Genomic DNA, 15702 nt, shown 5'->3' with positions numbered 1-15702 from the left:
ATAGAATTTCAGACTCGGGCCCTGAGGTGGTGTACGATTTCAGACATCAGGCTCTGAAGTGGTGTAGGATTTCAGAAATCAGTCTCTGAGGTGGTGTAGGATTTCAGAAATCAGGTCTGAGGTGGTGTAGGATTTCAGAAATCAGGCTCTGAGGTGGTGTAGAATTTCAGACTCAGGCTCCTAGGTGGAGTACGGTTTCAGACATCAGTCTCTGAAGTGGTGTAGGATTTCAGACATCAGGCTCTGAAGTGGTGTAGGATTTCAGAAATCAAGCTCCAAGGTGGTGTAGAATTTCAGACATCAGGCTCCGAGGTGGTGTAGAATTTCAGTCATCAGGCTCTGAGGTGGTGTACAATTGCAGACTGAAGCTCTTAGGTGGTGAAGAATTTAACACTCAGGTTCTGCATTGGTATAGAATTTCAGACTCGGGCCCTGAGGTGGTGTACGATTTCAGACATCAGGCTCTGAAGTGGTGTAGGATTTCAGAAATCAGGTCTGAGGTGGTGTATGATTTCAGAAATCAGGCTGAGGTGGTGTAGAATTTCAGACATCAGTCTCTGAGGTGGTGTAGGATTTCAGAAATCAGGTCTGAGGTGGTGTAGGATTTCAGAAATCAGGCTCTGAGGTGGTGTAGAATTTCAGACTCAGGCTCCTAGGTGGAGTACGGTTTCAGACATCAGTCTCTGAAGTGGTGTAGGATTTCAGACATCAGGCTCTGAGGTGGTGTAGAATTTCAGACATCAGGCTCTGAAGTGGTGTAGGATTTCAGAAATCAAGCTCCAAGGTGGTGTAGAATTTCAGACATCAGGCTCCGAGGTGGTGTAGAATTTCAGTCATCAGGCTCTGAGGTGGTGTACAATTGCAGACTGAAGCTCTTAGGTGGTGAAGAATTTAACACTCAGGTTCTGCATTGGTATAGAATTTCAGACTCGGGCCCTGAGGTGGTGTACGATTTCAGACATCAGGCTCTGAAGTGGTGTAGGATTTCAGAAATCAGGTCTGAGGTGGTGTATGATTTCAGAAATCAGGCTGAGGTTGTGTAGGATTTCAGACATCAGTCTCTGAGGTGGTGTAGGATTTCAGAAATCAGGTCTGAGGTGGTGTAGGATTTCAGAAATCAGGCTCTGAGGTGGTGTAGAATTTCAGACTCAGGCTCCTAGGTGGAGTACGATTTCATACATCAGTCTCTGAAGTGGCGTAGGATTTCACACATCAGGCTCTGAGGTGGTGTAGAATTTCAGACATCAGGCTCTGAAGTGGTGTAGGATTTCAGACACCAAACTCTGAGGTGGTGTAGAATTTCAGTCATCAGGCTCTGAGGTGGTGTACAATTGCAGACTGAAGCTCTTAGGTGGTGAAGAATTAACACTCAGGTTCTGCATTGGTATAGAATTTCAGACTCGGGCCCTGAGGTGGTGTACGATTTCAGACATCAGGCTCTGAAGTGGTGTAGGATTTCAGAAATCAGGTCTGAGGTGGTGTATGATTTCAGAAATCAGGCTCTGAGGTGATGTAGGATTTCAGACATCAGTCTCTGAGGTGGTGTAGGATTTCAGAAATCAGGTCTGAGGTGGTGTAGGATTTCAGAAATCAGGCTCTGAGGTGGTGTAGAATTTCAGACTCAGGCTCCTAGGTGGAGTACGGTTTCAGACATCAGTCTCTGAAGTGGTGTAGGATTTCAGACATCAGGCTCTGAGGTGGTGTAGAATTTCAGACATCAGGCTCTGAAGTGGTGTAGGATTTCAGAAATCAAGCTCCAAGGTGGTGTAGAATTTCAGACTCAGGCTCTGAAGTGGTGTAGAATTTCAGTCATCAGGCTCTGAGGTGGTGTACAATTGCAGACTGAAGCTTTTAGGTAATGAAGAATTTAACACTCAGGTTCTGCATTGGTACAGAATTTCAGACTCGGGCTCTGAGGTGGTATATGATTTCAGACATCAGGTTCTGAAGTGGTGCAGGATTTCAGAAATCAGGTCTGAGGTGGTGTATGATTTCAGAAATCAGGCTCTGAGGTGGTGTAGGATTTCAGACATCAGTCTCTGAGGTGGTGAAAAATTTCAGACTCAGGCTCTGAGGTGGCTTAGGATTTCAGACATCAGACTCTTGGGTGATGTAAGATTTCAGACATCAGACTCCATGGTGGTGTACAATTTCAGATTGTTTCTGTGGCTTGAGGTTAAACTTATTGAGAAAATAAACATAAGGAATGGGAATAAAACTATGAAGGTTGAATTCTGGAAAAGGAATATAACCGTGAAGGCTGATTTCAGGAAGAGACAGTTTGCAGAATGAGATGATACTGAAAATATATGGACAAAAAAGAACTTACAAAATCGGAGGGCACTGCTCTCTGTGACTTGTCAACCTGAATAATGCTCACATATTCCTCACCAATTGTCTGAAATCCTAGATATAATAATAATAATAATAATAATAATAATAATAATAATAATAATATACAGACCTTTACAGATATGAAATTGTAATGAAATACCAAACCTTCAATTGTATGACACAAAGCAGAGATCAATAATGGATTTACTGGTTTATACAACTTTATATTCATCCAGCAAAGATCCATCATTACTCAATTAAATTATTTAGTAGAATAGCTGAAATTTAGCTTGTTTAAAAATAGCTAAAATGCCATTTAGCTGCATGATGTTCTGTGTGTGTATGTCTTGGGTTTTAATGTAGATTTAACAATTTTTCAGTCATATCGCTACAATGTCTGCAGTGTGGCAGTTTATAGTGATGTCTAGCACTGGGACATCAGGCCGTAGACATGTAGCATGATGTCCCACCCAGTCACATTATCCTCACACCAGGCCGATCAGTCCTAACATTAACCTCTTAACGGTGAGGGCCAAGAAATGCAACTTTTAGTACCATTTATATAAGTCTTTGGTATGACTTTGCCAGGTTTCAAACCAGTGACCTCCTGCATCTGAGGTTGCATGATGCTAGCAATTTGATTGTTTCTGAAGCTATGATGTCACATAAACATTCATGGCATCACAATATTGCACAATATGGTGAATTATCACAAATCACATGACAATTTATCATCCTATCAATAAAAATCTTTCACATCATGTAATAATAATAATAATAATAATAATAACACAGTGTGACCCTGCTACAGTATGCTCCATTATAACACAAATTCAGATATAACATGATCATGGCATGGCTCCCAAAATTTTATATAAATGTATTTTTCTTGTATACAAAAACTGTTTCCTTTTAAAAGTAGAAAAAAATGGACACAAAGTTTTTTATCATTTTGGAGAAGAGACTGCATATGAATCTGAATATAAGACATCATATTGTGGCTCCTGAAATTTCATTTACACATATTTTTCTCACATACTGAAGAAAAAAATTCTTTCCTAAAAGTACACAAAATAACACGTAAAAAGTTGTATCATTTTGGGGCAGAGATCATGTATGAATCCTGACATAAAACTAAAAATGTGCAGTTTCTAAAACTTAATTTTTTTCTCTTCAATTTATTGAAGTTTTGTGCTAAAACAAACATTGGAAATACCAGTATCTAAACCAATGGCTGGGCCGTTTGAGAACTTTTATCTTAAGTTTATTATCATAATATGTCAGCTCATAATTATTAATCATATTATTACTGATCCATTTCACACTATACATTCGACATCTATATCTAAATAGAATACATGTATATGTACCAATCCATGGTTCTCTGAATAAAGTAAAATATTATCTAAGCAGTCTCTGTTTTCACTACATGTGCATTTCTCATTTAATATGCATTAATTTACGGCAGTAACTGTGCCATCGAAGGACCGTATTTTTGCATTCACTTTTATTCCCCCCAACCAACCAACCAACCAATATTTTCTGGGAAAAAGCATCATTTTTTCAAATAACTGACTTGGTAGCTTATAACATAGTTCAGTTTATAACACGGTCAGGTTATATGGACCCCAAAAATAGTGATACAGCGGGATCATACTGTAATAATAATGACCTAGATACTAAGATGACAAGAGACAAATATAGTCTTCCATAAGACTGTAGGTATGCCTATAACAATGAACATTAAATTCATTAGGGAAAATAAATGGGATCCAGAAGAGTGTGCCATTAAAAAGATGTGCAGAGAAAGGGATTCTTAACATATTCTTTATCAAAATTATATCAGAGTATATAATTACCAATTATCATGTAAAGCGGAATGGTATTAAGAGACCACCTATGGAAACTCTAACATGATTTCTGAAAACGTATCTTTATATACAGGATTTTTAACATCTAAAGTATCAAACAGCATTGTACAGTCTGTGAAGATAGGTGGTCATTAACACAGGCTTGAATGTATGGTATCCACTGCAATGAATGTAAGTCATAGGACAGGAAAAAAATAAGTACTTTTTGTGTCCAAAAAACTAATATTCATATAAAAATATAATCTTTCTGGTATAATAACACTTGCAGACAAATTTCTGAGATGTAATCGGCAAGATTGCCATATTTTACACAGCAGTGACCACCTCATTTTCAATTATCATGTCAGAAACTATTATACACTATATTATGATCATTATATTATTATTATTATTATGACTGCCTTTATTAATTATTATTAGTATGTGTTTATTTTCTGATTTCTCCAACACTAAATTAAAACAAAGCAAAATAGCAACTTCATATTTGATGGGTCACTTCATAATGTGAGATTAAATTAGAGAGTCCTTACTCAGTGTATATGCTTAACACTATTTATATCCTTCCTTATTCCTAACATTAAGAAGAAATTGTGCCTTATTTGTTTTTTTACTATCTCTCATTCTTTCAAATCATATTTAAACCATATTGCTACTTTATTTGACTCATGTACTCAAAAGATATTTATTTTTCGTCATTGACATAAGCAATCTTACAAACTGAAGAAATGTGCATAAAATGGCAGAAATGCTTACTGAATAATCATAAATACATTAAGCATGTGTGTCTTGGATTTTTATTGTAGCTTTAAGAATTTTTTCAGTCATATCACATACATTACTCTATTAAATTATTTAGTAGAATAGCTGAAATTTAGCTTGTTTAAAAATAAGCTAAAATGCCATTTAGCTGAATGATGCTGTGTGTGTGTGTTTTGGATTTTAACGTAGATTTAGCAATTTTTCAGTCATGTCGCTATGATGTTTGCAATGTGGAAGTTTATAGTGATGTCTAGCACTGAGGCATCAGGCCACAGACATGTAGCATGATGTCCCACCCAGTCACATTATCCTGACACCAGGCCAACCAGTTCTAACACTAACCTCTTAATGCTGTGCGCCTAGCGAGGCAACTGTAATTTCCATTTTCATAAGTCTGGTACGACTCTGCCAGGGTTTGAACCCACAACCTACCGCATCTGATGCAGATGCTCTAACCACCTGGCCACTGGAGCAGTCATTAAGCATATAACCATTTTATATTCACTGAAGAATTACCATCACAACCATGTTATAACCAAATTCATGTTATAATGAAGCGCACTATAGTGGGGTCACAGTGTATATGTTAAAATGCTGAATACAGATCCAGGCAGATATCCATCCATTTTAGTTTTCTGTTTTAGCTTCACGCAATGTGTAAGTTCAACACACTATTCCACTACTGACTTCAACAAGCTGATAGTTCTGATGTGCCCCTTTGTTTATAACTGGTAGATTTGTGAGGCAGTCACATGTCTTTTGTTTTCTGACAGCAACTCAAATGAGCAATTACTCAATACACTGAAAAAGACTTGTGTGAAAGGTGAATTTTGTCAGGTGGTAAATGAGCAATTACTCAATACACTGAAAAAGACTTGTGTGAAATGTGAATTTTGTCAGGTGGTAAATGAGCAATTACTCAATACACTGAAAAAGACTTGTGTGAAAGGTGAATTTTGTCAGGTGGTAATACAACTTTGATTTCACAGCATTAATCAAAACCAATTATTAGATAACTGTTTAAAAATTTGAAATGGTTTCAGAGAGGCAAAATTCAAGTCATGACTTCAGCACTAAGTTAATTGGCCCTAAAACTGATATTAGATTGACCAATGACAGAATTTCAAGCAAAGTTAGAATATTTGCGAGTCTTGTCAAAAAGTAAAAATATGCAAATCTGAAGACTTTTGCTCATTGGTGAAAATCTCTGGGGATAAGCAATGTTTACCAGTAGATAAAAACATGAGATCCATGTGGGTCTGATAGTGCTTATTTGGCTATACAACAAAACAGCTTACCATTTCGATAAGCAGGCTAATTTAGCATTGTGACAATACAATTTAAATAAACTATATCTAAACCTTTATATCATGTTGATTTTACCTATTTTACTATATCCTGATTACAATTCTTTTCCAAAGATTAAGGGATAATTAACATGCAAGTCACATGCTCATAACCGAAGTCATCCATGATCTTGATCATATAAACTGATTTACCTGGTTTTATAGAAATTGGATGAGAATCTACATCTCAGTCACTCGGATGCATGGTATCTCATTAATATGTGATTAATGAACCTGTCTATACATTGATAATACATGCTTAATGTATGGTGGAGCAAAATCCGATTGGAATTTGGTCTCCAGTGTGGTTCAAGCCCAGACAATCAGATACAATATTACCTCATTAATATGCACAGATCATACTTACATTCACACTCACCCAACATTTTCAAATCTAATCCAAAATACAGTCGCTAGAGTATTGACAATCTCAGCCAATCAGATGGAAGGTCAGATCAATATTATGTGTCAATTTCAGTCACAAACATACTCAACCAAGATCATCATGACATAAGCCTATTTACTATGTTTGATCAGATCCTGTCAAAAATAGCCGTTAAAGTACTGGAAAATTTAACCAACCAGATACAAAATTACCTCATAAATATGCATAGGTCACACTCATAGTAAAAGCATCCATCATCTTGATGATTTAGCAAGTCTGATTAAAAGTCAGACGTAAACACGGTCTCTTATTGTGTAATAATTAAGTATCTTGATGTTATACACCTAAATGCCAAGTTTGATCAAAATGTGTTCAGAAACAAGGTCACTAAAATTCTGACAAGCCCAACAAATCATGGCAAAGTCACCTCATTAAAATATGTGTGGATCGTGCTCATAACTGTACTCATCAAAGATCTTCAAGATTTCGGCCCATCTGATCAAGACTGGATCAGAAATCTCCAAAACAGTTACAAGCCAATCACATGCAAGGTTATACAGGTCCAGCATATTATCTAACTCTTAAGTGATCCTGATCAAAGTTTTGACCAATATCGGATATAAAAAAAGATGTCTTCCTGAGTAGTCATATGGACAGCGTTCTTTTGCATACCAGGGCCCAGCAACGTGGAATAAATTGCCCACTGAACTTAGACACAAAGACACAGTGATCCCATTCAAGAGTACTCTCAAAACTCACTTATTTTGACTGCAAGAACAAATTTAAAGACCTAATAATGTTTCCTACCTTAAATATTCTCAGCATGTTTTTTATGTTTTCTAATTTCATGGTGTTTGTTTTTGTAATCATATCATTATATATGTTTTTTATCTCATAGGTGTTGTCTAATGTTGTAAAGCGCTTAGAGCTTCTAAAGATTAGGCGCTATACAAAGTCCTCATTATTATCATTATTATTATTAGTAATGGACTCAGCCAAAGATCATTCAATAATATGCATGGACTTTGCACACTGCAAGTTTGATCAAAACCGGATGAGAACAACTATGGCTTCCATGATGTTAACAAGCACAGCCAATCAGCTGCAAGATCACCTCATTTTATACATGTCTAATGCTCATAATCAAAGATCTTAATGTGATTCAAAAAGCAATTCTGCTTATAACATGATGGCAGCATGGCTCCCATTTTTTAATTTAAGGTGACCTCTTTTTAACATTTTAAATACATGCTCTCAGAAAAGCTGATTATTCGAATCCCAGGCAGATTTTTAATCCCAGCACTGCAGTGTGATATTTGTTTAAAAAAATAAAGAAATGCTATCAAGTTCAGACAAGTTAGAAGATTTTTGAATACAGTCAGCACTGTTTAATGTTTGGAGGAAGTAACATGTAGCTAGTTTGACATTTTCTGAGAATCTGTTAACATGATATTGCAGCATTATTCTTTGGACCCTGAGCATCAAGTTATAACACGTTTTACCTTATGGCATCCAAAAAGTGGCAACAATGTCATCCAATCAGATGAAACATCACCTCATTAATATGCATGGATCCCACTCATTACAAATTACCATACTGACATGTCTCTCACTCATTACCTAGTTTGTCAAAAATCTTATTGCTATATGCAAAGGGACAAAGTTTGACTTTTCACAGCAACTCACATATATTGTGAGAGCTGACAGTGTGTGAAATGATAGATACTGAGAATACTTTTTGATCTGTGTATGGCAAACTGAAACTTCAGTTACATATCTTTTATATGTCTAGATATATGATATGACATTTGTTTCTTTGGTTTGGTGACAGTTAACCACTGTGTGTGTGTGATTTGGATTTGTAACGTAGCTCAAAAATAATTTCAGTCATATCACTACGATGTCTGCAGTGTGGCAGTTTATAGTGATATCTAGCACTGGAGCATCATGCAGCAGACATTTAGCATGATGTCCCACCCAGTCACATTATCCTGGCACCAGGTCGACTAGTCCTAACACTAACTTCTTAATGCCAAACACCTAGTGAGGCAGCTGTTAGTACCAATTTTATAAGTCTTTGGTATGACTTGGCCGAGGTTCGAACCCGCAACCTCCCTCATTTGAGGACAATGCTCTAACCACTTTAGGCCAACAAAGCGGTCTCACTAACCACTGGGCAACCACAGTCAATTATGATATGTGTAATGAGCTAAATTTTTTATATATACAAAAATTACTGTATTTAAATCAAAAAAAATTTTTTTTATGTACAGTCTTTAAGTTTAATGCATCAATAATTTCTTAAATTAAATAAAAACAAAAATATAGAGTTTGAAATTATTGTAAATTAATGAGCTTTCTGTATAAATTTAATTAAAGTTATTCTGAGAGCAGTTCTGTCTTGAAAATAGTCCCATGGGGCAATTGATATAGTCCCTATTATATGAGCAATGTAATTTTAACATCATGTAGAATGCTACATACAACAATATACACAGAACTGATTACCTGAGAGTGTAGTCAGGATGAAGTAACCAAGGTCTGCAATTATCTCCACCTCTTTTCTCCATCGTATCCACCAGCGTGCACCTACACAGACATGTAACAGATACTATAGCTTTCCTAACCCAGGGATTAGCATTTACTGATAAAAAATTTACATCCTAGGAGAGCTGGATGCCATTTAGATTTCCTACTGATGCAGCAAGGCACATATTACTACAAGTACACTTTTTCTTGTCAGATACAAATTTTCATTCATTTTGTGACAAAGATTAATGGATCATGTCCTTATATAATTAATGTACAACACTTACAATTATTGGCATTCAAGGAATATTTTCACTTATACATGTACAGTCAATTTTGATTAAAAATGAAATACTTTTAGTACATTATATATAGTATATTATATTTGTCAGTTGTATCAAGAATTAGATAGGTGCTGATATATAGGATGAAAGTTTCATGTAACAAAATCTTTTTTTAAAAACATTCCACCCCAAGGAGACTATGAATTTTTTTAAAAACAGAAATTGGCAAAATCTGGACTTAAAGATAAACAAGAGGCCCAAGTGTTCCTGGGAGTGCTCACGTGGCTGACATATGCCTAATAGTTGTTGTTGTTGTTGTAGGGTTTAACGCCATTTTTCAGCACACGATAGGCTATACATGGCGGCCAGTATTAATGGTGGAGGAAGAACCCGGGAAAACCTCGGAAAGAACCACCGACCCTTGAGAAGCTACTGGCAAGCTTTCTCACATAACCACACTGGCCGAATCCGAGACTCGAACCTATGCAGACAGAGGTGAGATGGCAGTGATCCGTAACGGAGAGCGCTTTAGACCACTCGGCCCCTTATGCCTAATAGTCAAAATCAAGAGAAGTTATCCAAGTAATCTTGGCTAATAGGATACCTTCTGTTGAAATTTCCTTCACTGCTATTTATAAAAACAATTGTTTTAAAGTTTCTCTAGCTTCTGTATATTTTTTCACATTTGATGGAACATCAGCACAATTTTAAGTTCTATCAAGCGTCTATTCCAGGACATTTTCAACCAATGTTGTTCAAATTCTGATATGTACCTTTTTTCTTAGTTAAAGCTATGCAAATTTTTATAGAAATTAAAGTTATGTGGCCATGTCTGATGATAGATCTGTATCATTTGTATATATTCTAAAGACCTATGAAACTTTCAGTCAAATTTGCTAAAATGTGCTTAAGCAGCTTTTCAGTATATTAAATCATAGAAATTTTTATATCTTAATTACAGCAGTCATTTTTATGATGGATGCAAATTATTTGTATAAACTGAAGAACCTTCTCTGAAAGTATACTTTCTTTCAAATATGGACAAGTTCTGTTGAGTAGTATTTGAGAAATCAATGAAATCTGTGTCTATTTTTAGAAGTGCTGACCATATTTGATGTTGGATCAGCATCCTCTGTACAAAACAAAAAGGCCTTCAGGCCAGGATGCTTTTTGTCTTCTGCTGCACGTGACCTTTGACCCATAACTTCTCAGCAGTGGGCTGCATCTTGGATCAAAAATCTTTATTGTTCTCTATTCATCCTCATTAAAAAACGTACCAAATATGATTACCCTCTCCCAGATGGGGTCGATAATGTTTAGGTTGCAAAAAAAAAACATCCACTGATGTATGCAGAGACACATGGACAGGCTGATGGATATGACCAATCACTATTTTCCCATAAAAGTGCAGATATTATAAACAAAATACAAATATGCTTTGTATGTTTTTGCAAATCCAAAGAACAATTTTTCTCTGACACCAAAACTATCACAAAAATTGGCTTTAATCATCATTTCCAAAAGATGGCTAAACAGAATACAAGTTCTAACATGAATACACTAAAGATTAATGCACCCCATTTAAATACATGGACCTGTATTATTAAGCAAAGTGGAACAAACACTGGAAATTATGTCCCAGTGACCCGGTTTAGGTGTATGGGACACAAATTTATCCAAAGATGCACACATACAATGAAACTGAATTGAACAGAAATATGTCAGAGAGAGCGAGGTCAGTTGGATCAATTAATTAAGAACAGACATACAAATGTACACACAGATGAACAAAGTAAATCCTAATAACTGCTTGATTATTAAAGCAGTGGGTTTAGAAATTGTTCTTATTTTAATCCACACCCAAAACTGCTTGTAAGGCTTCTGCTGTTGTGCCCCGTAGGTATCTCAGGTAAAAGTCATCCTTCTGATGAGATCGAATTATCTCTGCTGTTCCAGCTGATCCAAGCATCTTGGCTGTTCACTTTCTCCCAAGTGTAATGAATGCAGTTAATAGTGTTGAGTATCCACACCTCTATTCACCTTCTCCAAACTACTGAATGTAGTTAACACTGTTCCTTGTACACACCTTGATTCTCTTTTTTTCAACTGTACTGAATGCAGTTAATACTGTTCTGTGTTTAACTGCAGCCTCTTTTCACTTTCTCCAAACTGTACTGAATTTATTTAACAATGGTCCAGGAACACACCTCTATTCATTTTCTCTTAACTCTATTGAATGTAGTTAACACTGTTCCGGGTACACACTTCTATGTCTTTGTAATGTTGAAATTAAAGTTAGCAGTCAGATAGTCACTGCAATGATGCCTGAAAATATACATACAAAATCAGTCATCATTGATGCAATAGTAAATGCAGACAAAGGTTAAATTAAATCACATATATACATGCTGATGAAAACGCACGTTTGCAACAACAGACAATATAAGAAATCTTCAAAATCAGTAACAATTTTTTGAGATTTTCTTAAACATCTCAAACTTGAAAAAAAAATGATAATATGGGAACTTCTTTGTGTAATTATGTCAAAATTCTTTGAAAAGTGGTATCTTACAACAAATAAACACCTTTCTCAAAGTTGCAATTGTACACAATCTTTGTCTGCCATTTCAATTCTAACATGGCTTTAAAACATGTACAAATGTCCCTTGCCAATATTATACATTGAATGGTAAAGATCTACATTAAAGATGGGCCACAACTTGCAAGAATTTAGCTGGAAAACCATTAAAACACAACTTATATCTTGGCAATTTAAACTTGGTTCCAGTTAATGAATTTCTTTGAAAGTTACAGTATAGAATCTGAAAGGCAAAGTTCCAATTCAAGCAAGGTTCATAACTACATAAAAGTTTTTCAGAAAATGTGGAAAATCTAACATGACCTAGGTTGTTTTAAAGTAAAGCCTCATACAAAATTTGATTGAAGTCCTTGAAGCACTTCAGAAGTTATTGATTGGAAATTGAACTGTGAGCATTAAGTCATATAGGGTCAGAACTCCATAACATTTTGCTGAAAGTGATGAAAATTAATCTTGAACAAGCCTTCTTAAAAGTTATTGAGCAGAAGATGATGTGCCAAGTTCTATGTTAAACTGGGGCAATAATTATTTAAAAAATTGTTGAAAAAGCAGGAAGAATGGACAGTTCCTATCTCCAATGGTAAACTTGGCCCACTTAGTCACTCTTGCTATGGGTTACAAGCTATTGTCAAAACGACAGAACAGCATCAACAGACTCATTGGAAAATATTATTGATAATATTTCTAAATCCTACTGGACTGCATGATTCATGTATTAAAGAAAGGCCTGTGCAACGCACAAGGATATAACCGTGAACTTGATCTAGGTCTTCTTAAGGTAAAGCCTCATGCTTGGTTGAATCACACAAATAATGAAGTCCTTCAAAAGTGATTCAGTGGTTGAATCACAATTAATGAAGTCCTTCAAAAGTGATTCAGTTGTTGAATCACAATCAATGAAGTCCTTCAAATGTGATTCAATGGTTGAATCAGATTTAATGAAATCCTTCAAAAGTGATTTAGTCGTTGAATCACAATTAATGAAATCCTTCAAAAATTATTCAGTGGTTAAACTGCAATAAATTAAGTCCTTCAAAAGTTAGTAAGTCGTTGAATTCAATTAATGAAGTCCTTCAAAAGTGACTTAGTGTTTCAATCACAATTAATGAAATCCTTCAAAAATTATTCAGTGGTTGAACTGCAATTAATCAAGTCCTTCAAAAGTCATTCAGTGGTTGAATTGCAACTAATGACGTCCTTCAAAAGCGACTTACTGGAAATTAAATTTGTCAAGGACGCAACATTGTTTGCCACAGAATGAAAGGACATGCATTGGTAACACCATATATATGGTGGAGGCATAACAAACTTTGGCTTCTTCCCACCACCTACACTTTGTACAGCATGTGAGCATCTTATTCTGATATCGTCAGTGTACTGCTGTGATGGTGTTAAATTTTTGTGTCATACTCAGCATTTTGTTGGTGATGTTGCATCTAAAAGAACTATCTATCGAGCAAAATAAAAAGCTGTTGTTCTCAACTTGTAAATGATGAGGGTTCATGCTAGAATGATTAATTGCTTGCTAATTAGTGTTCTGCTTGATGAAGTCATCAGAGCCCTATAGTTATCATGTCAATGTGTCCAAACATCTGTCAACAATTAGGTCTCCACAAGATAATGTTCCTGGGAATTGTTGGATTTTAACCAAGTTTAGTGTGCACCTTTTTGCTGTTATGATCTCAAAAGAATTTGATTTTCAACCACCTAGGTCATCATTTTTTGAGTTATGGCCCCTGACTGTCTTTCTAACTTATAATTACGCACCTTAAGTTTACCAAAGATTATTAAAGTATATACTGTTGTAAACAAAAATGAGTTTGATTTCCAGCATTTTAAGATCATTTACGGCATTTATGCCCTCTGACTTCCCAGTTTCCAAGGTTCTTTCCTAACATGAATGAGGAATGCAGAAGGAGTTTGTCTGCACAGGGATGGAAAATGTGTGACTGGCTGGTGAATCAGGTTGGACATCACTGGGATATTTCTTTGGATTGTACACCACTTTGTCAAGTAGACTGCTGTCCAAGGCACTGTCCCATCTGAGATGGGCAATGAGAACCACTTTGCAGGTCTCACCATTTTGTCTTCTGAAATGACGCTCTGAATCAGGGCAGTTGGAGAGAATGTGTATCCCAGAATCACTTCCCAACTGCCAAAGCATCGACTGGCCCTGGTCTCTGGATCTGAAACTGATGAAAGGAAAGTGGGCATTGTGTGGTTCCTGCTAGTTACAAATAAATCCATCATTTCACAAAGACTAATGGATGCTGAGACCACTTGGCATGAAAAGTCTGGCCTCTCCACAATAATAAGTCAGCTAGGTCAATGTGGCTGCCTGAGATGTGTCTTTATGGACTAGTATGTGGAGCACCAGCACTGAAAAACCAACACCAGATTGGCAGTAGTTCACTTGCAAGGAGTTGTCAGACATTACAAGGGTCACCTTCTCAAGAAGCTGATCCTTCCAGGAAAGAAAGTGTTAATTACAACCTTCATTTTCAGGTGGTTGATGTGAATAGTCCACTCCTTTGACTCCCAGTTGACAATGACCATGACAATGCAGGGTAACCAGTGATCCCGGCTCCTGTGAGCCAGTGTATGTACTGATCATAATCTCCAGTTATGATTCATATCATAAGCAATTCTGCCACCAATGCAGGCAATGCTGGCATCTTGACTGTGATAAAAATCCTTTTGTCATCTAGATGATGGGGTAAAAAGGTGCCTATCAGCAAGCAGGGCAAACGAAAAACTGGCCCGACACCAAGCAGCTTAAAAAACTCTGATGAGTGAAATAATCTGTGCTTAGATGGATAAAACACTGGGATGGAGTGATTTCTGATTTCTCCCAGTCCACAATTCCAGCTGCAAGGACATGTGAGAGCAGACCATTCATTTCATGAATTAAAACTGAACTTACCATATGTTTCTAATATTTAACACAAGTCATTACCTAATTTGTTACAGTGCAGCGTGCAAATAGTGAGAGAAAAAAAAGAATGATTATTTCAAATACAGCTCAAATAAAAACTGATGTTAAGTCCCACCTTTTTTAAATGAAGCAGATCATAAGAACAGAGTTCAATACTGTACTGTACTGTATAAAGAATTGTTGTTTTTTTTAGCTGAAATCAGTTTAAAACTTTTATATACTTGATATTAATTTCTAAACTTAGCAAAACATGTAATTTTAATTTGTAAATTTGTCCGGCCCCAAATAATCTCTTAAGACCTCACTGAAAATCCTTGATGGACCATTTATTTTTATATCTGTATGCTTTGAGTCAATCTTGTCTACTTGTAATCTGCCATTCGTGTCATACCAAGATACATTATTAGTAGCAGTAGTTAAAGTTCTACTGACTGTGACCCCCACACCATCATCACCAGGGTCGACATCAACATCAAAACGATGTTTTCCGTTTTTTTCGGATGCGGGATTGGGGAATAACTGGTGGCAGAGAACAACTTGTTTTCGATGGACGTCTTACAGTGTAGTAGTATTGCAGTATAACCGTTCCAGGCCTTTCAACAATCACCTGTACTGCACAGGGACTCGTATAGTTGCTTACAATTTACTTATGCACATGTA

The 15702-nt window shown here is 36.2% G+C and overlaps 1 protein-coding gene across 3 annotated transcripts in view; it reads right to left on the bottom strand.

The window, feature by feature from the left end:
• The window catches only part of LOC149779468 (peroxisome biogenesis factor 10-like), a 46086-nt gene that overhangs the window by 30105 nt on the left and 279 nt on the right, over positions 1-15702 (bottom strand). For 2 of the 3 annotated variants that reach the window (XM_089940157.1, XM_089940156.1), the window contains exons 2-4: positions 11369-11833; positions 9204-9284; positions 2330-2406 (exon numbers count right to left, since the gene is read on the bottom strand). In XM_089940157.1, the coding sequence (XP_089796283.1) occupies positions 2330-2406; positions 9204-9284; positions 11369-11477 (267 nt within the window). In that variant the 5' untranslated portion in view covers positions 11478-11833. Of the gene's footprint in view, positions 1-2329; positions 2407-9203; positions 9285-11368; positions 11834-15433; positions 15561-15702 lie in introns of those variants that run through there. The other variant, XM_089940158.1, reaches the window with a different exon arrangement.

Source organism: Sinohyriopsis cumingii, chromosome 17 (genome assembly GCF_028554795.1).
Source record: "Sinohyriopsis cumingii isolate HCF-2022 chromosome 17, ASM2855479v2, whole genome shotgun sequence".
Classification (NCBI taxonomy): domain Eukaryota; kingdom Metazoa; phylum Mollusca; class Bivalvia; order Unionida; family Unionidae; genus Sinohyriopsis; species Sinohyriopsis cumingii.
The sequence above is the reverse complement of the archived record's forward strand: the minus strand, read 5'-3'. Positions and strand labels throughout refer to the sequence as shown.